This window comes from Oncorhynchus kisutch, linkage group LG19 (genome assembly GCF_002021735.2).
Source record: "Oncorhynchus kisutch isolate 150728-3 linkage group LG19, Okis_V2, whole genome shotgun sequence".
NCBI classification, from domain to species: Eukaryota; Metazoa; Chordata; class Actinopteri; order Salmoniformes; family Salmonidae; genus Oncorhynchus; species Oncorhynchus kisutch.
Window position 1 is genome coordinate 49,012,455 of NC_034192.2, and position 22,860 is coordinate 49,035,314.

At 42.0% G+C, this 22,860-nt stretch overlaps 2 protein-coding genes across 5 annotated transcripts in view; one reads left to right on the top strand and one right to left on the bottom strand.

Annotated features, from left to right (window-relative positions):
• stag3 (STAG3 cohesin complex component) overlaps positions 1-5,155 on the bottom strand; it is a 42,800-nt gene extending 37,645 nt beyond the window's left edge. For all 4 annotated transcript variants that reach the window (XR_004204345.1, XM_031798628.1, XM_031798629.1 and 1 more), the window contains exons 1-3: positions 5,038-5,155; positions 4,656-4,775; positions 4,396-4,498 (exon numbers count right to left, since the gene is read on the bottom strand). Coding sequence is in view for 3 of the 4 variants with exons in the window: in XM_031798628.1 (XP_031654488.1) it covers positions 4,396-4,498; positions 4,656-4,693 (141 nt within the window). In the remaining variant the exon portion in view is untranslated. The remainder of the gene's footprint in view (positions 1-4,395; positions 4,499-4,655; positions 4,776-5,037) is intronic.
• A 1,573-nt stretch (positions 5,156-6,728) lies between these two features.
• gpc2 (glypican 2) lies at positions 6,729-18,068 on the top strand. Its single transcript, XM_020453000.2, has 11 exons — positions 6,729-7,314; positions 11,113-11,271; positions 11,540-11,674; positions 11,964-12,139; positions 12,558-12,638; positions 12,769-12,934; positions 13,254-13,384; positions 13,834-13,980; positions 14,324-14,460; positions 14,863-15,035; positions 15,207-18,068. Exons 1-11 carry the CDS (start codon positions 7,143-7,145, stop codon positions 15,476-15,478), a joined length of 1,749 nt encoding a protein of 582 aa, XP_020308589.1. The 5' UTR covers positions 6,729-7,142; the 3' UTR covers positions 15,479-18,068.
• Positions 18,069-22,860: the final 4,792 nt, after the last annotated feature.

Consider the following 22,860-nt stretch of genomic DNA (forward strand, 5'->3'; position numbering starts at 1 on the left):
AACCTTTCAAAGCACTTCATGGCTAAGGGCGTGAGTGCTTCGGGTCTGTAGTCATTTAGGCAGGTTGCCTTTGTGTTCTTGGGCACAGGGACTATGGTGGTCTGCTTGAAACATGTTGGTATTACAGACTCAATCAAGGACATGCCAGTTGGTAAGCACATTCCCGGAGCACACGTCCTGGTAATCCGTCTGACCCCGCAGCCTTGTGAATGTTGACCTGTTTAAAGGTCTTACTCACGTCGGCTACGAAGAGCATAATCACACAGTGGTCTGGAACAGCTGATGCTCTCATGCATGCCTCAGTGTTGCTTGCCTCGAAGCGAGCATACAAGTGATTTAGCTCGTCTGGTAGGCTCGTGTCACTGGGCAGCTTGCAGCTTTGCTTCCCTTTGTAGTCTGTAATAGTTTGCAAGCCCTGCCACATAACACCGTCGGAGCCGGTGTAGTATGATTCAATCTTAGCCCTGTATTGACTTTGCCTGTTTGATGGTTCGTCGCAGGCAATAGCAGGATTTCTTGTAAGCTTCCGGGTTAGAGTCCCGCACTTGAAAGCGGCAGCTCTACCCTTTAGCTCAGTGCGAATGTTGCCTGTAATCCATGGATTCTGGTTGGGGTATGTACAAGAGGTCGACCGATTAATTGGAATGGCCAATTAATTAAGGCAGATTTCAAGTTTTCATAACAATCGGTAATCACCATTTTTGGACACCGATCGTGGCTGTTTACATTGCACTCCACGAGGAGCATGCGCGGCAGGCTGACTACCTGTTATGCAAGTGCAGCAAGAAGCCAAGGTAAATTGCAAGCTAGCATTAAACTTAACTTATAAAAATACTATCAAACTACACATGGTTGATGATATTACTAGTTTATTTGGCTTGTCCTGCGTTGCATATAATCGATGCGGTGCCTGTTAATTTCTCATCGAATAACAGCCTACTTCGCCAAACGGGTGATGCAGAGCGCCAAATTCAAATAAATTACTATAACAATCTATCTTTCATGAAATCACACGTGTAAGATACCAAATTTAAAGCTACACGTGTTGTGAATTCAGCCAACATGTCAGATTTCAAAAAGGCTTTTCGGCGAAAGCAAACGATGCTATTATCTGAGGGTAGCACCTCCGTAAACAAAGTGAGAAAACATATTTCAACCCTGCAGGCGCGACACAAAACACAGAAATAAAAATCATGCCTTATCTTTGACGAGCTTCTTTTGTTGGCACTCCAATATGTCCCATAAACATCACAAATGGTCCTTTTGTTTGATTTAATTCCGTCCATATATATCCAAAATGTCAATTTATTTGGCGCATTTGATCCAGAAAAACACCGGTTCCAACTTGCGCAACGTGAATACAAAATATCTCAAAAGTTACCTGTAAACTTTGCCAAAACATTTCAAACTACTTTTGGAATACAACTTAGGTATTTTTAAACGTAAATAATCGATACAATTGAAGACGGGAGGATATGTGTTCAATACAGGAGGAAAACAAACTGACGCTACCTTTCTTGGCCTCTAACAGTACACTTGAAGTGACTCTCGTTTTGAACAGGGCTACTTCTTCATTACGCAAAGGAAAAACCTTAACCAAATTTTAAAGACTGGTGACATCCAGTGGAAGCGGTAGGAACTGCAAGAAGGTCCCTTAGAAATCGGGATTCCCAATGAAAACCCATTTAAAAAGAGTGACCTCAAAAAAATTCTATCCAAATGGTTTTTCCTCTGGGTTTCGCCTGCTACACAAGTTTTGTTATACTCACAGATATGATTCAAACAGTTTTAGAAATGTCAGTGTTTTCTATCCAAATCTACTAATAATATGCATATCTTATCTTCTGGGGATGAGTAGCAGGCAGTTGAATTTGGGCATGCATTTCATCTGGACGTGAAAATACTGCCCCCTGTCACCAAGAAGTTAACAAGAGCATTCGCAAAAAAAGCACTGTCGTTGCACCAATGTGTACCTAACCATAAACATCAATGTCTTTCTTTAAAATCAATACACAAGTATATATTTTTAAACCTGCATATTTAGTTAATATTGCCTGCTAACATGAATTTCTTTTAACTAGGGAAATTGTGTCACTTCTCTTGCGTTCCGTGCAAGCAGTCAGGGTATATGCAGCAGTTTGGGCCACCTGGCTCGTTGCCAACAGCATGGTTACCCATCGCTCCACAAAAGCCTCGGCCCTTGCAGAGCAAGGGGAACAACTACTTCAAGGTCTCAAAGCGAGTGACGTCACCGATTGAAACGCTATTAGCGCGCACCACGCTAACTAGCTCGCCATTTCACATCGGTTACACCAGCCTAATCTCGGGAGTTGATAGGCTTGAAGTCATAAACAGCTTGAAGCACAGCGAAGAGCTGCTGGCAAATGCACGAAAGTGCTGTTTGAATGAATGCTTACGAGCCTGCTGCTGCCTACCACCGCTCAGTCAGACTGCTCTATCAAATGTTAAATCATAGACTTAATTATAACATAATAACTAGAGTTCGACCGATTAATCGGAATGGCCGATTAATTAGGGCCGATTTCAAGTTCTCAGAACAATCGGAAATCTGTATTTTTGGGCGCCGATTTGCAGATTATATTTTTAAATATATTTTTTTACACCTTTATTTAATCTTTAATTAACTAGGCAAGTCAGTTAAGAACACATTCTTATTTTCAATGACGTCCTAGGAACAGTGGGTTAACTGCCTTGTTCAGGGGCAGAACGACAGATTTTCACCTTGTCAGCTCGGGGGATGCAATCTTGTAACCTTAACTAGTCCAACGCAATAACGACCTGCCTCTCTCTCGTTGCACTCCACAAGGAGTTACGAATGCAGTAAACCAAGGTAAGTTCCTAGCTAGCATGAAACTTATCTTATAAAAAACAATCAATCATAATCACTAGTTTACTACACATGGTTGATGATATTACTAGATATTATCTAGCGTGTCCTGCGTTGCATATAATCTGACTGAGCATACAAGTATCTGACTGAGCGGTGGTAGGCAGAAGCAGGCGCGTAAACATTCATTCAAACAGCACTTTCGTGCGTTTTGCCAGCAGCTCTTCGTTGTGCGTCAAGCATTGCGCTGTTTATGACTTCAAGCCTATCAACTCCAGAGATGAGGCTCGCGTAACCAAAGTGAAATGGCTAGCTAGTTAGCGCACGCTAATTGTCGTTGTGTTGCTGGTTCGAGACCAGGGAGGAGCGAGGAGAGGAACGGAAGCTATACTGTTACACTGGCAATACTAAAGTGCCTATAAGAACATCCAATCGTCAAAGGTATATGAAATACAAATCGTATAGCCCTATAATTCCTATAATAACTACAACCTAAAACTTCTTACCTGGGAATATTGAAGACTCATGTTAAAAGGAACCACCAGCTTTCATATGTTCTCATGTTCTGAGCAAGGAACTTAAATGTTAGCTTTCTCACATGGCACATATTGCACTTTTATTTTCTTCTCCAACACTTTGTTTTTGCATTATTTAAACCAAATTGAACATGTTTCATTATTTATTTGAGGCTAAATTGATTTTATTGATGTATTATATTAAGTTAAAATAAAAGTGTTTATTCAGTATTGCTGTAAATGGCATAATTACAAATAAATCAATCAATCAAATCAGCCGATTAATCAGTATCGGCTTTTTTTGGTCCTCCGATAATCGGTATCGGTGTTGAAAAATCATAATTAGTCGACCTCTAATACCCGATGTTGACTTTGTGGCTGTGTAGCTAGTGTCATCCGCAAAGAACCCTCAACAAAAATTACGCAATTATTCCAAAACTTTGTTGGAACACATATTTCCCCACTTCAGTTAACCAGTCCATTTTGAATTTGTGATAAAACTGAAGTCATTTGGCAAGGAATGTAGCTTGTGTTCCCCAACAGTTAAATACATTTTTATGGTAATTTATTTCTGTAGGTGCACTCAGCACTCGCGTGTAAAGGGAGCGGTGGAAACACAATTGAGTGATTTAGACATGAAGGGGAAAGGACCTTTAGGGAGCAGAATTTTGTGATGCTTGGCTTGGTTTCTTTTTTGTTGTGTTCCACAAATGCACATGTACAAATTGAACACTAGTCAAAGCACATTAACTTTGTCTTAAAGACAACATTTTGACCAAATAGCTTTACAGTATTTTAACAAAATGTGATCTCTGGTTAAAGATCGATTTTTGAAGTCAGTTCCAGAACTTGATTATCCACACCCATCCCTAATTTGATACCATTCCACTCATTCCCATACAGCCATTACCACAAGCCTGTAAATCCCAATTAAGATGCCACCAACCTCCTGTGATGGGGTGTGTGTGTGTGTGTGTGTGTGTGTGTGTGTGTGTGTGTGTGTGTGTGTGTGTGAGAAAAAACATTACAGACCCGAGGTCCTAGTAGTGCAGTGGTCTGTTTTCTCCGCTTCATGGCCTTCAGCTGGACTTCAAAGTCACTGCCAGAGTCTGAGATGTCCTCGATCTCCTCAAGACTGCAAATAAAAGTAGTAATGAACAAAGCCAACACAAGTCATAAACAATCACACTATCTAGCTAATGCAATAAGTCTGCATAATTATATAGCTAGCTGGTTCTTTTTATATTTGTGATACCCATGACTGTCATGTTTAGCTAGCTAGCCTAACTTACCTGTCATGGCTTGATTCATCAGAGTGTTGCACTTCCATATTTCTGGTCAGCCAGTAATGTTAATGGTATTGTAGAGTTCACTTCACAAAGGTAGATGACGGTTGGATTCAGGAACTTTGGCTAAACAGGTTGGCGAATAGAAGAAACAACAATTTTAGGATATGATCAAGCATATTGAGTTCGGGATATTACAATTCTACCTTGGCAAAAGCAAGACCGACAATAACTAACATGCTAGCTAGCTAGCTACTGTTACAGGTAACTTAGGTGTTTAACGTTAGCCTTAAAAGTTAGTCAACAATGCGATATTTAAACTAGCAAGCTAACTTTTTTAACTACAACAAACGTGTTAAATAATACAAAATGGTCTCTAGCTACCTACCTGGATAGTAGTGTAGTGTTAATCTGAAGTAATGACTTGGTAGCTAGCTAACTATTGTGGATAGAACAGGTTTCCCTCAGATCCGATGACAGACGATCACTGGAAAAAAAATACACACTACGCGCCGGCGCGAAAATCACACAACTCTCAGTGGAGTTCAGCGATTGGCTGACAAATTGTGATGTGATTCATATGATTGGTTGTTAGCACATATTTCCGCACGGTAACGAAAAATTGTGAACGGATTGGCCCTGAAGACAACCGACCTAGGATCAGGCTTTACACCCTTAACAATTGTATTTAGAGGAAGATACAGAAGGAATACTGACCACATGTCAGCGCTAATGATATATAAAAGGGACGTTCCGTTAAAAAAGTACAACCTAACACTTTTGAAAAGTCGATTTGGAATTATATAGGCATGGATTGTATTACCATAGGACCCCATTAATTCTCAACATAGGCTATGTCTATAACACAAACTCTCACATACAACTACAAAAGGAAGAATATACTGGTTGTGTTGTGCTATTTTCAACATACTTTTAGAGTCTGCATATCTTTTAATATGGTAAAGAAATTATTGTAATTCTTATAGGACAATATTTTGATGCTGTATATTGCAGTCTCATATATTATGTCTCGTGTAGCTCAGTTGGTAGAGCATGGTGCTTGCAACAACAGGGTTGTGAGTTTGATTCCAATGGGGGACCAGTACAACAATGTATGCACTCACTACTGTACGTTGCTCTCAATAAGAGTGTCTGCTAAATGACTTAAAATGATTACTGCTCTAAATTAACCACTGCCTACATCCATATAGCCTATTTACCCTCACCAATACTGATCAATAACAGAATAAGGCAAAGAATGCCTGGGGGTGGTTGAAAAGTAACATCTGTTCCACAGGCAGTGCTGGCATAAAAACACACACAAGTGTACCCCTTTTGCAGGTCTTTACCAGACCTAAAAATATGTTTTCCTCCATTCAATCAAGTGTAATAAAAAAGGCCCAGGCCAGGTCAACACTGTGGTAGACTGGATTGTAGGCCTATGATCACTGGCTCATACCAGGTCACGTGTTAGCTACTTTGATTATAGCATTTAATGTACAACACTATGAATGCAGAATGTTCATGTTGTAGATGGAATCATCTTTGGGTATTATGTCTTTCTCACAATAGGCTACATCTGGATTCTAGGGGCTCAAATTATCATGAGAGGTAATATAGCTCTCAATTGACATTTAATGGGCCAGTGTTAGTACTGGACTGCTGATCACATTTGGGTTGGTTTGTTACTCTAATCAAGCAATTAATAATAATTAAAAAAGAACAATTCAATGGAAAAGCCTGTTAGCATTAGCCAATGCATTTTTCTGTAAATAGACCTACTTGCTGGCCATGGAAACAGTTGCATCTTGTATGACATACCCAATTTGCAAAACATTCTGGTGGCTGGACAACATTATTTTGCATGTGACCTTCAGAAATGCAAATACAGGATGAATTATTCTTCAGGTATGCAAGTCAATAAACTCATAAAAATCTCAACTGCGAGATTTTGATTCTAGTCTATTTAAATTGTGTGCCTGCAATAGATTGTGTGGTATTTTTATTATGTATAAAAGGGTGATTCATTTTTCGCATGGGGTTGTAGTGGCTCCAAATAATAGTTCAGGCTGGCGGTTGCGAATTTAGGACCTTGCGGTGGCTCCGCTATAACAGCCCCCCTATGGCCGCACCTCACCCCTTGCGGCCACCCTCGTGCTGCACGGCTCATTGTTCTGAAGCAGAGAGCTAGACAAGGGATGGAGAAAACACCGGGTGGGACCTGAGCATCCGACAAACCAGGCGCTCATTTATTCACCGCACCCAGACCAATTGTCGATAGATTTTTTTTTCTTTCTGGAAAAATATAGACTAGTTGATCTTTGGAAGTTGTTTCTTTTCACAGACAAAATTGGGAACTGAAGATAAATTCCTCGAAAAATCTATGGAATTATTAGTCTTAGTTTCTCGTTTCTTTTGTCATTTTTGAGCTGCCTGGTCGCTAATCTTTTGTCAACCATTAATTCGCCTATTTATCGTGAGTGACAGTGGAAGATGGTTTCCCGGTTATATGCTCAGAAGTACCCCCTGGTGTTGCTCTGCACGCTGGCTGCCCTGTCATGGACTTGGGGCCCGGTAACAGCGGGTAGGAGTTGCTCGGAGACACGGCATGTGTACGCAGAGAAGGGCTACAGTACGAACACTGCCCCGCTGACTCAAATCTCCGGTAAGACGGGCTATTCAAGGTAAACTGGTGGTTATTGATTTAAAATAATCATCAAACGTAGGCTATAGGTTATTTTACACAACATAAAGGGTTTGAGAGACTGCTTAGATAATATGCCATGTGATAGAAACTGCTGAATAAAGCGAAATTGAGAATTAACAGGTTTGTCTGTCAGGAAGGCTTATTTATGGGATGAGTAAATTGCTAACACCGGTGTGTAACAAAGAGCCTCGCCCCTAATTAGTATGGCTGTTTTAGACTGATCTGGGAATGACTGAAAGAAAATAATCATTATCAACGTTTTTCTTTTTTTGAAGACTGCTTTTATTATCATTTGTGTTTTGTGCTTGTGACACTTGAGAACTGCTGTTAGTTGTTGGATTGTCATGGGACATTGTCAAGGGGTGTGTGTGAGAGCTCAAGTGAGAGAACAGACAGACAAAGATAGTGAGCTGTGGATATTTTAAAGCGGCAATCCGCAGTAGAAACAATAACAAAAGGTTCCCAACCCCCGCCCCTGTTTCCGTAAAAATCTGAGGGAAGGAGCTGGAGAAATGTAATCACTCCCAAATTCATAGACAGAGCTATGGATGCAAGGACTGACCATCAATGACATCTAAATTCTAGTTTTAACCATGTTTTGAGGCTGTATAGTCTTTGTTTACATTTTATTTGTTTACAAAAGTTGGGGTAAAATAAGCTTTTATATAAAATTACACACACAGAAAAGTATGTGGACACCCCTTCTAATTAGTGGATTCCGCTATTTCAGCCACACACATTGCTGACAGGTGTATAAAAATGAGCACACAGCCATGCAATCTCCATAAACAGACATTGGCAGTAGAATGGCCTTACTGAAGAGCTCAGTGACGATCAAAGTGGATATAATTCCAACCAGTAAGTTTGTCAAATTTCTGCCCTGCTAGAGCTGCCCCAGTCAACTGTAAGTGCTGTTATTGTGAAGTAGAAACCTCTAGGAGCAACAACGGCTCAGTAGTGAAGTAGTAGGCCACACAAGCTCACAGAACAGGACCGCCGAGTGCTGGATCGCATAAAAATCGTCAGTCCTTGGTTGCAACACTCTCACCACCGAGTTCCAAACTGCCTCTGGAAGCAACGTCAGCACAAGAACTGTTTGCCAGGAGATTCATGAAATGGGTTTCAATGGCCTAGCAGCCTAAGCCTAAGATCACCATGCGCAATGCCAAGCCTCACCTGGATTGGTGTAAAGCTTGCCGCCATTGGACTCAGCAGTGGAAACAGTGGAAACACGTTCTCTGGAGTGATGAGTCACGCTTCACCATCTGGCAGTCCGACTGACAAATTCTGGATGCCAGGAGAAAATTACCAGCCCGAATGCGTAGTGCCAACTGTAAAGTTTGGTGGATGATGAATAATGGTCTGGGGATGTTTTTCATGGTTCGGGATAGGCCGCTTAGTTCTAGTGAAGATAAATCTTCACGCCACAGCATACAATGACATTCTAGACGACTCTTCCAACTTTGTGGCAACAGTTTGGGTAAGACCATTTGCTGTTTCAGCATGACAATGCCCCCGTGCACAAAGCGAGGTCCATACAGAAATGGTTTGTTGAGATCAGTGTGGAAGAACTTGACAGGCCTGCACAGAGCCCTGACCTCAACCACATCAAATGCCTTTCGGATTAATTGAAACGCCGACTGCCAGCCGGGCCTAATCGCCCAACATCAGTGCCCGACCTCACTAATGCCCTTGTGGCTGAATGGAAGCAAGTCCCTGCAGCAATGTTCCAACATCTAGTGGAAAGCCTTCCCAGAAGAGTGGGCTGTTATAGCAGCAAAGGGGGACCAACTCCATATTAATGCCCATGATTTTGGAATTAGATGTTCGACCAGCCGGTGTCCACATACTTTTGTTCATGTAGTGTATTTTTGGTTCTGATGGGGTATGACAGTTGAACAAAGCTCATGAGGCATTTCTAAGTTATATTCTTCAAGAATCAATGGGTATATATAATTCATTTATAAGTTCAAAAATGTACGTAGCAACTGCTGATTGCCCCTTTTTAAAGTGTCATTTGGGTTGCAAATGTTGATTTTGTTGTACTGCTTTGCACGTATGAGGGTTTGTTTGACTGTAGGCTATATGTGATTGCTGAATGTGGGAACTGCAATATTGATTGTGTGTCTGGTTATCTCTGTCTGGGTCTTGGCTCTTCTTGTCCCGTGGGCCAGGGGAGCAGATGGCCGAGAGAAGGAGGGATGATGAGAGGGAGAGTAGAATTGGAGGAATGAGAGAGGGCTGGTAATGAGCGACAGAGGAGAAATCAAAGCTGGAGCCAAAAATAAAAGGTTGGAGTTTGGATCCTCACTCCAAGTTTTTCAGAGGAAAAAGAATCAGGTGTCGGTATCATGAAGTAATATTATGTTTGCCTCAATAAGATGTTTTTTCCACCCACGTTGAGACATTGGAGATCACCGACTTGTTACTGGTCGTTAATGTTTGCATATCATTACCGCCGGTCATGTTAAGTCCAACCTGGGTATTGGTGAACAAAGACATGGGTTGCGTCCTAAATGGCTCCCTATTCCATATCTAGTGCACTACTTTCAACTATTTCCCTATGTGTCCTGGTCGACTGTAGTGCACTATATAGGGAATAGTGTGCCATTTGGGATGCTCCCCCTGGATTGTGTTTTAATAATTAATGTTTATAAATGCCCATTTTCAATTACTACTTTGCTTAATAAGGCTCTATTAATGACAGACGGATTAAGAAGAAGGATATCTGCCTGATCAGATGAACCACTGCCACATTGGTAGAGTTGGTGGGTGTTCTAAACTGATAAGACGTTAAATGAATGAACACAGTAGGCCTACTTTGTGAGCTATTATATTGAAATTATTTGAAAAATCATGGTAGCATGACACAATGAAGGGTAATTGACATTTTCCAATAAAGGTAGAATCAGTTGTTGATAATGCGGTATTTCTCATATGATACATTGTAGGGCTGGGGGATACTTGTTAGTATCGTGGCAAGGAAACAAAACACAAAGTGGACTTAACTTCTTTAGGAAAACAGCCCTAATGTTGGAAACAAAAACAAAAATGTTGTCATCCACATTTATTTACTTTCCAAGATATAGCACACAATATTTTACATGGAGCAGGTTTTTAAAGGACCAAAGAGTTTGGTCTTCTTCGTTTAAAGAAAAACAAATCCATGTAAAAAAATATTGCTACACTGTTATCATCACCAAAGCCCTAATACATTGCTCATTTATATGCAGTGGTGGTAAGTCATTTTGTGAAGAAACCTGTTTCTGAGGATGGTCTAGCAGGTAACGTGGTCGCATCAAGCACATATGCATCACCGTCAGTGTGGGTGCGAATCAGCCCTTCTTTCTACGTCTCCCCCTCTCAGTTCATACTATCTCTAAAGGAGGTTAAAATTGTGATTTATTTGAGGTAGCCTAAATGTCTCCCCTAAACCATAACCATAAGTTGACTTCACAGTGCTGATGATGTCAAAGCAAGCGCTGCTGTATCCTTTGGTCTTCACCATTAGTGCATCTACCCACACCTCTTGTCTCTGATTGGCTCGTATCTGATCCCGTCTTGTTTTACCGTTGGTTCTGGTGAACACCTCAATATGCCCACACAAGCCTCTTGTCCCAGTCTCTGATTGGCTCATATCTGATCCCGTCTTGTTTTACCGTTGGTTCAGATGAACACCTCAATATGCCTACACACCTCTTGTCCAAGTCTGTGATTGGCTCGCATCTGACCCTGTCTGTTTTTCTATTGGTCCAGGCGAGCATCTGCGTCTGTGTCCCCAGGACTACACCTGCTGCTCCAGTCAGATGGAGGAAACGCTGGCCCACCAGAGTGAGACGGACTTCCTGTCGGCCATCGACGACACCAGCCAGTTCCTTCACACCACTTTCACACAGAGGCACCGCAAGTTTGACGGTGAGCTGGAATGCAAATCCAATCATAATAAGGATGCATAAGGGAACACTGTAAATAATGTGATGTAAAATGACCAAAAACATTGAGGAGTGGTATGTAAAATGCTCTCTATTGAGAGGGCTAAAAGTACCTTTATTGCTAGACTAATATCCTATAGTGGGGATCAGCTAGTCATAGCTAGCTTATTCTTATTCTAACTGCCAGTGCAACCACTGAATCCTAACAACTTGTGCTTTTGACCGTCTCATTCTTTCCTCTCTTCTCTCAGAGTTCTTCAGGGAGCTCATAGACTTGTCTGAAAAGTCCATGAATCAGATGTTTACTAAGACCTACGGGCGCCTCTTCACCCAGAACGCCAATGTCTTCCAGGAGCTGTTTGTGGAGCTCCGTCGATACTACTCAGGTTAGTGGGGACAGCGTTCTCTCTCCTCTCTTGTTGGACTTTTGTGTACTTGTGTCACTATGGGACATTTCCCTCACCATCTCATCAGTCCGACAATGCTACATCTTTGCCTTGTTTGACAAGACGACAACAAAATGTCTGAACAAGTAGAAACAGACTGACCTAACCTAGGGACATTTTCATTAGGCACCAAACTGACTGAAACAGGGAATGAGTACTTGGACTTATCCAACAAGAAATGCAAATTTTCCATTTATTTTGCTAAATGTTTTCCCTCTTTTGTCTACAGGGGGCAGTGTGAGCCTGACGGAGGTGCTGTCAGAGTTCTGGTCCAGACTGGTAGAGCGGGTCTTCTCTCTGGTCAACCCCCAGTACCAGTTCAGTGACGAGTACCTGGAGTGTGTCAACAAACATGCAGAGCAGCTGCAGCCCTTTGGGGACCTGCCCCGGAAACTAGGCTTACAGGTCAGGCAGACTTGGTTGGTATATCAACTGAAAACTAACATCATTCATATTTCATCATATTAAAGGCATAGTTTACCAATATGTCATTTTGGAATTTGGGTTAACAAAACCAAAGCATAGACTGGTATTACCTTGACAATAGACTGCTTACAGGGTAAGAAAACCAATATGTTATTTTGTGATTTGATTGAATTATCCCTCTAAGTTGGTCTGATTTGTAATGTTTGTCACCATAATTAACAAAAGAAGCCGGTGTGATAAGTCATTCAAATCACCACTGAAACTCAACGATAACGTTACAGTAACACATAGGCGATCGTATTAGAGAGAACTATTTGAAAACAATTAACTGAGTGCATTGATATACAGTAGAGTAGATTTGTGTCAGAAGTTATTAGCTGATCTCTCTTTCCTTCAGGTGTCCAGGGCATTCATTGCAGCCAGAGCTCTGGTTCAAGGCTTGGCCACAGGCCGTGACATCGTCAACAAGGCAGCAAAGGTACACTGTGTGTATGTGGCCGTGCACTTATATTAAGAAGAAGAATCTGTCTTCTGTTGGTCTGCTTTTAGTGGTTCCGTTGATCTCCCTAACATCCTACACCTTCTGCTCTTCGTCTCCTCCTCCACAGTTGAGTGCTGGTGCAGGGTGTGTGCGTGCCCTGATGCGTCAGTGGTACTGCCCATTGTGTCGAGGCATGCCCTCCCTGCGCCCCTGCCACACCCTCTGCCTCAACGTGATGAAGGGCTGCCTGGCCAATACAGCCGATCTGGACACTGAGTGGAACAATTTCATTGGTATGTGGAGATTGGAGGCGGGCATTAAGGAGGGTGTGGGTGGCTTTTGTTGGGCTGATTCGGTAGAGTGGGATGTTAAACATGATGCCTGTAGAAATGTACTGTATAGAACCTACTCACATTTCTATTCTACAGAATAAATTAGTAATGTCTATTCTATACATTGTATTTCTATCTAAAGTTTTGAACATTGCACCCATCATAAAAACAAAATGTATATCTTTCTTATTATATCTCTTCCCTTTCCTACCTTCATCCTTCTGTTTTCACACTTTTATTCAATGTTCCATCTTTCATCTCTCTCACTCTACTCTGTCAGATGCTCTGTATCAAGTATCTGAGAAGCTGGAGGGGCCCTTTAACATGGAGCTGGCTGCAGACTCCATCTCTGTTAAAGTGTCCGAGGCCATCATGCACATGCAGGAGAACAGCATCGCCACCTCCACTAAGGCAGGGATGGATGGAGGGAGGAGGAGGGGATGGAGGGATATTAAAAGAATGTGCTATACATCCACAGTGCAATAGAATATAGATCATAGAATGTACATAGAATATAGATAATAGAATGGCTGATAAGATGCACATCGGCTGTCATCCTAGGTTGAAACAAGACTTAATGTTTAACAGTTGTATTACTGCCCATGGAAGACCATTTTGGGTCCAAAACTCCTTTTGTTTTGCTTGATCAAATTGTGTAAGCACCTGTAAAAACTGCATAGTGCAATTTCACTAGTTATCATATTATTCTTCATATATTGTTCTTAATTTAAGTATCCACTGTCTACCATTATTAACGTATGTGATAATGTTGGGATGTTCTTAAATCCATGTTTCACCCTTATTGTTACAGAGATGCATCGATATTGATGTATAGCTTTATCTCTGTGGTTTGGCTCTAGGTGTTCCAGGGCTGTGGGAGTCCCAGACTGACCCCGGGCCGTTCTCGGCGCTCCCCCAAGGAGTCAGGGGGCAACAGGAGACCCTTCCGTACGTTCAGCCCTGAGGAGAAGCCCACCACTGCTACAGGCACCAACCTGGACCGACTGGTAGGAGATGAGGGAAGATCAGGAGAGGAGGAAAAAGGAGAGTGAGGTGTGAGAGGAAAGAGAAGGCGGGAGGAAAGAGGAGAGGGGATGGAGAGGGAAATATGAGTTCTTACCTGCAATTAATATTCAAGCCAATTATTTTTGTAGTTTATGCCCATGTTAGCTCTCTCTGTCCATATGTTCAACAACAGCCATACCAACAGCCATTTATATACAGTACATTCTAGTTTGTTTGATGACGAGGACGTGGCTAAAATCAGCTTCCCACCTCCATATGTTCAACAGCTATATAAGGGTTTACTTTACAGCCTGCATCAACCAGTTTCCGTCCGCCTGCCTCCAGGTGTCAGAGCTGAAGGAGCGACTGCGGCCCATGCGGGGCTTCTGGGTGTCCCTCCCACACACCATCTGCAACGACAAGAACATGGCCGCCGACGTCACCAACGAGGACCGCTGCTGGAATGGACAGACCAGGGGGAGGTGGGTGTGAGGGTGGAATGGACAGACCAGGGGGAGGTGGGTGTGAGGGTGGAATGGACAGACCAGGGGGAGGTGGGTGTGAGGGTGGAATGGACAGACCCAGGGGGAGGTGAGGGTAGAATAGACAGACCCAGGGGGAGGTGGGTGTGAGGGTGGAATGTACAGACCGGGGGAGGTGGGTGTGAGGGTGGAATGGACAGACCAGGGGGAGGTGGGTGTTTGATAAGAGACAGATGTAAAGGTCGAGGAGGATGTTAGTCCAAGGGAGAGAGAAGATGGGGATTTGTGTGTGCGAGCGGGTAACTAAGAATGTATCATACTGATATTTAGTGTTTTTGTTATCATATTGATATTAGTTTCAGTGCTGTTGCTATGTCATTTTGATGTGTGTGTGTGTATCAGGTACCTCCCTGATGTGACAGGCGATGGGCTGATGAGTCAGATCAATAACCCAGAGGTAGAGGTGGACATGGCCAGGCCAGACGTGAGGACCAGACAGCTCATCATGGAGCTCAGAGTAGCCACCAACAGACTGAAACATGCACAGGCTGGACAGGACACTGACTTCATGGACAGTAAGTCCCCTCCCCCACCACCCACCCAACATAAATATTATGACTGGTTCGTCATCCCCTTTCTAATCCTATTTCTACTGTCCCCCCCAACATTTGCACTCTTTAACTGCCCTTTGTCTGCCTGTCTGATATCATGTCTCTCCCTGTCTGATATCATGTCTCTCCCTGAAGGTGAGGTCGAAGAGGGCAGTGGATCAGGCGGCGGAGGGGAGAGGTACAGTGATGATTGGCCTGGCTACAGGCCCTACTCCCCTCCCTACAGTAAGCCCCCACTTAACCCCCAGACACCCATCAAGCCCCCTCGGGTCAGAGACCGAACCGGATCAAAGTGGAACAGGAGCAAGGGACAGTCCATCTCAGCTGTCAGCCGGCCAGCCTTCTTCTCACTGGCGGTTTTGTTTTGGTTATCAGTTATGGTCACTGTCGCCCCCTTTTGGAGATAACCAGTTACTACGGCCTGAAGCTCAGGGTTGTGTTCATTATGGCAGCTAATGAAAAAAACCTTTTGAAACACAAAATGAAAATAAGCATTTCTTAATGGATAAATCCAGGCAATCACACCTTGTTTCAGGCAATTTCTTCTGTTTGGTGCATATTGAATACGGCCCAGCTGAGGTTGGGTTGAGGAGGGATGTAGTGTGCCTATTTAATCATCAGCACAATGACAGTAAATACGTTTGCTTATTCTAGAGGAGAAAGAGAGGAGTTGAATCTAAAATGTGCATGAATCCAGCACAAATTAATCTCCTTGTGGAAAATGTATTCAAGCACAAGAGAAATTACATTTCCTATGATTGGCTATCCCAATGGTTCCCAAACTGGGGTGCAAGTTGCAGATCAACTAACCCAGGGCTGCCCAACCCTCTTCCTGGAGATCTATTGTCCTGTAGGTTTCCAGTCCAACCCTAATTTTGCGTATCTGATTAAGCTAGTTAAGGTCTTGTTGAGCAGCTAGGGTAGATCTGAACTAACCCATGTCAGCTAATGTTTTTTTTTTGCCCATTGAATTTGTCGTTATGTTTGAGTCCCTCAGGTATTACATGAACAAAATGTGTAGAATTGCAGGTAATTAGCTTTAAAACTCCAACATTTTCTCTCCAACCTGTGGAACAATGTGTAGAATAACAGGAAATGAGCTTTAAAATAGCAAAAATGTTCTTTGCCAACTAGAGGGGTGTGAACAGTTTGTGTCATGGACAGTGCTTGTGCCCATAGAAATATACACAAGCAATGTCCACTCAGCAATTAAATTACAAATAAATGTTAAAGCCTCCACATACTTTAGTCAGATGAGGAAGGTATAAATTGTAGTGAAAGAAAAGATAAACGGTAAGGTCAGGGTCTTATTAGGAATGTGCTTAGAGCATGCCACCATTCTGTGGAGCCTGCCCTGAAGTGATTTCTAATTTATTCAGTTTATTTGTATTTTTGTATTTATTGATATAAGTGTTGTTTTATGTTGATGCAGGAATTGATTGGAAGTGTTAGGGGCAGTATTTCCCCCAATCCTGGAGGTCCCCTATGTCTGCTGGTTTCTATGGAATGTGCATCTCAGATGACAACCTCCTTGTAAACATTGGCATGTTGTGAAGATAATGTCCATTTCATTGTTCATCAATTGCCACTTCATTGTGGAATCGGTTGCTTATCACAAGCTTAGGTCTCCTTCAAAACAGACAAACTGATGTGTAAATCACACTAAAAGCAAGTCAATGTTTTATTTTATTTTATGGGAGCAATGCATTAAGGAGAAGATTATGTTGCACTGTCTGTCAGAAAGCTTACAATAACATGTCCTTGAAACAATTGAAAAAGTAGAATAGCATTTTTACTGAATCATTTCTCCTCACCACACCGCTGGACAAGCATTTCATGCGTCTGTGTTTGAAGGTGGGATATTAACCAGGGATATTAACCAGGGATATTTGAGAACCACTGGACTAGCCTTTGTCCAAATTTTCCCTTGATCTTCTGTGGAGAGATCTGAGACTCATGATCAGTTGGAACAGCGTGTGTGTGTGGTTTTGTATGGTTTGAGTAAGGTTTAGGTTAAAAATATTTTTTTTTTAGGGAATGGGGTGTTGACAGATGTTACAAAATGGTGCTCTTAGTCTTTAAACTTTTGTATGAACTTTTCTAAAAATCAACAAAATCCCAATGGCCGCTTGGTTGAATGAGCTCTGAGTGTTAAAAGAAATGTGTGATTGATAAGTGTATAATGGAGGTCTGGTGAGTGTCTTAACCCTAAAGAAAAGCCACGTTAAATGTACCTCAGACAATTCTTTCCTAAATGTCTCATTTACTAACACAACAGCGAGGATTGAGAGAAAGTGAATGTTTCACTGGGAACATCAATAAAACTGATTTGACACAAGACTGGTTAAAGATGTGAAAGAGTAGCCAACGACGTTCGTCTCCACCAAGCATAGAGCGAACAGCAAGTATTAAATCAGAACGTAATAGAAAAAGCTCTACAAAGTAGAGACAGATCTACTTGATTCAAGAGATGAGAGGTTGAAAAGGAAATGAAAGTGTGTAAGAAGAGAAGTGTAATAGAAAAGTAAAGATGGTTAATAGAATAACAATGTGTAGGGAACATTCAAGCACACTTTTCTTTTTTTTCTTGTTTTAATGACAAATTGCAGGATCCCTTGTTTGATGGGATTGTATGTTTCCTAAGGTTCTTAACCTTGTATGTTAGGGTAGTAAATCTGTGTGGGAGTGGTTATGTACGCCAGGTCTAAATATGGATTTTGACTCTTTATTAATGAAGCATTATTAAAATAAACAATGATAGATGCTTTTGACTATCAAAGTGCACAATTCAAATTAATGAGTGGTCACTGGATGGTGATTTGTTTTTATTCAAAAAACATTTGGTTTCTAGTCCGTTATTGGAACCACTATGACCTCATATCAACACTCCCATATAAGATACCACATTCCATTACTGTAAAAGGATAGTCAGTACAACTTTAAGATGTAACAATTTTGGGAAATAGACTACTCCATTTCATTAAACTGTCAAGAAAATGTTGTGCCTGTAAATTCATTTTTACTGTTTTCAGAATTCAAGTCTCTTCTGGTAACTGTATTATTGCTACCAGTGGATCTAATGTTAGTGTTCATATTTGTATTAATATCCACATGGCAGTCATAGACACAGATTCACAGGTACAGTATGACATCAATACAACCATTAAAACAAACAAGTTAAAAAAGGGAAAACCATGAACTTATGTATATTGGGGGGGGGGGCTCCTCAAAAGAGTTGCTAAGCTTGTAAACATTGGTGTACATACTGTTGTGGAAAAATATTGAGTCAAATATTTGCACAGATACCGGAACTTGTAGATTCAGACTTTATTACAGAGTAACAGAGCCGAGCAATTCCATGGAAAAAGTTAAAATTCTCATATCACAGAGCCCTGCCTTTATAGTATTCCATCATTGCATAACGTATATAATCCCCTCACACTATATGAACTAGCTTCCCTTGACCTTTCTCCAACATTATCTTTCCATCTCAGTTCCTGCTTGTTAACGCCCACATCTGACAGCTGTATAGGTTATAATGGTAGCAGGCCCTGGTCATATATGTTCCATTCCTTATATAGCCATTCTGTCTCAGCTCTTCAAAGTGGACAGCCTAGATGCCGCTAATAATGGAAATGTAATCATAGTCATGAGTTTAGCCCCCACAGTACACAATCTTAAAATGAGCTTTTCACCATTTTGTTCAATCAATTGTATTGAAGTGTATAAAAGTTCCTGTGCCTATGCAGTTGGAACCAAAGAGGAGTCTCTAATGGGGTGACTTTTCCTCTGTGTTCTTATGCATGATGTGGTACGTCTTAGCCAAAGGGTACTTGATGCATCTGCACTACAACAGGATAAAATAGACAACTTTATTTGTAGCTGGGGTAAACACAAATCAAAAGATCAGACATTTCAATATTCAGCTTCCACCAGAGGCTGGTGGGAGGAGCTATAGCAGGATGGGCTCATTGTAATGGAATAATGGCATGGACTCAATTGAACGGAGTCAAACGTGTTTTCCATGTTTGAAGCGTTTGTGCTCCATTAATACATTCAAGGAGTCAGTCCTATAGCTCCTCCCACCAACCTCCTCTGGCTTCCACAGTATGTATTCCACATTATGTTACCATCCACAGCAGAAAGCCGAATAGAGCCAGCAGGAGCAGTCCTACCATTACTGAGAGGAATATGACCCTGTCAGCCTCACCTGCAAACACACCATCAAGCCATCAAACTGAAGTTACTTTACAGTATTTAGTTGAGACAGCAAACGCCATCAATCTGAAGGAATACAGGAAAAATCACATCCATTACTTGGCGGAGCTAAAGTTCCTAGATGTGTGTTGTACCAATGATGATGTGCAGAGGGTCCCTGGTTCTAGCCCAGGTAGGGGTGAGGAGAGGGATGGAAGCAACACTGTTACACCAGTAAGACTTCTCGTCCCGCAGTCACTGGGTTAGTGCGATCACATAACACATGGCCACTTGCATAGGGGCCCGATTCCCACAGAGACTTTCTCTGCTCAAGTCAAAGCCCAGAACACTTCTTCGATGGGGTTTAACAACGGTTGGCATCCAATGTTAATGGTGCATTACCACCACCAGCTGGTCGGGGTATTCAATAAGAAACTTCAAAAACATTCCAGGAAAGGGGGAAAATGGCATCATACAAAATAAAACATCAACTTTATTTTTTATATTTTTACAAGTGGTAATCACGAAGACCCAAAAACGTTCAGCAGCATACACAATGATTACAATTTTCTTCGACTTCTCTCACTGTGCGGTACAGTTTATGGCCATTGCAATAAATAATACGAAGTCCACCTTTTTAACAGGTAGCATTTTTACTATCCCTCCGTTGATAAGAAACTTTCACTGGCCGTGGTGGCTCTACTACCATTGCTTCTTCGCCGCCACTCGATCCTTCCAATTTTCTCACCACCTCTGGATAGGAGACACGCTAAACTCTCCTCACCCTTGCCACCTCATTGTCTTTCACCAGGGCACTCTAAGAATTCAAGCGCATGTTCACCTCCACATTTGCAGCATTTCCCTTTGTCTGGCATACGAAATTCTTCCCTTCTGCACACACTTGACACAAAGGCTTACAGGGTATCTCATGAATCATAACTTTATATGAGAAGGAGAGACTCTAAATCAAAGAACAGTAGCATGGATGACGTGAACTTCTTTTCTCTGTCCACCATACAGGTCAATCGACTTGCACAAACCACTCCATCGATGTCTTCAATTACAGTTGAAGTTGGAAGTTTACTTGCACTTAGGTTTGAGTCATTAAAATGGTCATTAAACCACGCCACAATATTCTTATTAAATAACTATAGTTTTGACAAGTCAGTTAGGTCATCTACTTTGTGCATGACACAAGTAATGTTTACAGACAGATTATTTAACTTAACTGTATCACAATTCCAGTGGGTCAGAAGTTTACATACACTAAGTTGACTGTGCCTTTAAACAGCTTATAAAATTCCAGAAAATTATGTAATGGCTTTAGAAGCTTCTGATAGGCTAATTGACATCATTTGAGTCAATTGGAGGTGTACCTGTGGATGTATTTCAAGGCCTACCTTCAAATTCAGTGCCTCTTTGCTTGACATCATGGGAAAATCAAAAGAAATCAGCCAAGACCTCAGAAAAATAATTGTAGACCTCCACAAGTCTGGTTCATCCTTGGGAGCAATTTCCAAGTGCCCGAAAGTACAACGATCATCTGTACAAACAATAGTACGCAAGTATAAACACCATGGGACCACGCAGCCGTCATTCCGCTCAGGAAGGAGACACGTTCTGTCTCCTAAAGATGAACGTACTTTGGTGCGAAAAGTGCAAATCAATCCCAGAACAACAGCAAAGGTACTTGTGAAGATGTTGGAGAAAACAGGTAGAAAATTATCTATATCCACAGTAAAACGAGTCCTACATCGACATAACCTAAAAGGCCACTCAGCAAGGAAGAAGCCACTGCTCCAAAACCACCATAAAAAAAGCCAGACTACGGTTTGCAACTGCACATGGGGACAACTATTGTACTTTTTGGAGAAATTTCCTCTGGTCTGATGAAATAATAATAGAACTGTTTGGCCATAATGACCATTGTTATGTTTGGAGGAAAAAGGGGGAGGCTTGCAAGCCGAAGTACACCATCCCAACCGTGAAGCACAGGGGTGGCAGCATCATGTTGTGGGGGTGCTTTGCTGCAGGAGGGACTGGTGCATTTCACAAAATAGATGGCATCATGAGAATAGAAAATTACGTGGATATATTGAAGCAACATCTCAAGACATCAGTCAGGAAGTTAAATCTTGGTCGCAAATGGACAATGACCCCAAGCATATTTCCAAAGTTGTGACAAAATGGCTTAAGGACAACAAAGTCAAGGTATTGGAGTGGCCATCACAAAGCCCTGACCTCAATCCTATAGAAAATGTGTGGGCAGAACTGAAACAGCGTGTGCGAGCAAGGAGGCCTACAAACCTGACTCAGTTACACCAGCTCTGTCACGAGGAATGGGCCAAAATTCACCCAACTGATTGTGGGAAGCTTGTGGAAATATTCCCGAAACATTTGACCCAAGTTAAACAATTTAAAGGCAATCCTACCAAATACTAATTACCTTCTGGGAATGTGATGAAAGAAATAAAAGCTGAAATAAATCATTCTTTCTACTATTATTATTTCACATTCTTAAAATAAAGTGGTGATCCTAACTGACCTAAAACAGGGATTTTTTTACTAGGATTAAATGTCAGGAAGTGTGAAAAACTGAGTTTAAATGTATTTGGCGAAGGTGTATGTAAACTTCCGACTTCAACTGTACCTACCCTCATCACCTGGGGGCGGCCCGTCAGGAAGTCCAGGATCCAGTTGGAGGGAGGTGTTTAGCCCCAGGATCCTTAGCTTAGCGATGAGCTTTGAGGGTACTATGGTGTTGAATGCTGAGCTGTAGTCAATGAATAGCATTCTCACATAAGTGTTCCTTTTGTCCAGGTGGAAAAGGGCAGTGTGGAGTGCAAAAGAGATTGCTTCTCCACCTGCATTGCTTGCTGTTTGGGGTTTTAGGCTGGGTTTCTGTACAGCACTTTGAGATATCAGCTGATGTACGAAGGGCTATATAAATAAATTTGATTTGATTTGATTTGATTTGATCATCTGTGGATCTGTTTGGGCGGTATGCAAATTGGAGTGGGTCTAGGGTTTCTGGGATAATGGTGTTGATGTGAGCCAAACACACCAAGAATGGTCCAAACACACCAAGACAGTCATGAAGAGTCTATTCCCCCTCAGGAAACTAATGTTCTGGATAACATGGAAACACCCTAACCAGTTCTAACCAGTTGTGTCTGGAAGTACCTAGCAAGCTAGCCAACTTTAGCCAGTTAGCTTGGGTGCTTGACTGTCAGAACGCTCCTATCAACCCTACTCCTCAGCCAGAGAGTCAGTGAGCGCTCTGAACTCTCATAGAGCGATCCGCTCTGAATTTAAGAAAGGACAATCTGACAACACTCTGAATTTACGAACGCACAGAGCACACTCTGAGTGCACTCTGTCACTCCTGATTGAAGTTACAAACGCACAGAGCACACTCTGAGTGCACTCTGGCACTCCTGATTGAATTTTCGAACACACAGAGCGCACTCTGAGTGCACTCTGGCACTCCTGATTGAATTTAGGAACACACAGAGCGCACTCTGAGTGCACTCTGGCACTCCTGATTGAATTTACGAACACACCTCCAGTCATATTATTTTTCCTTAGTTGC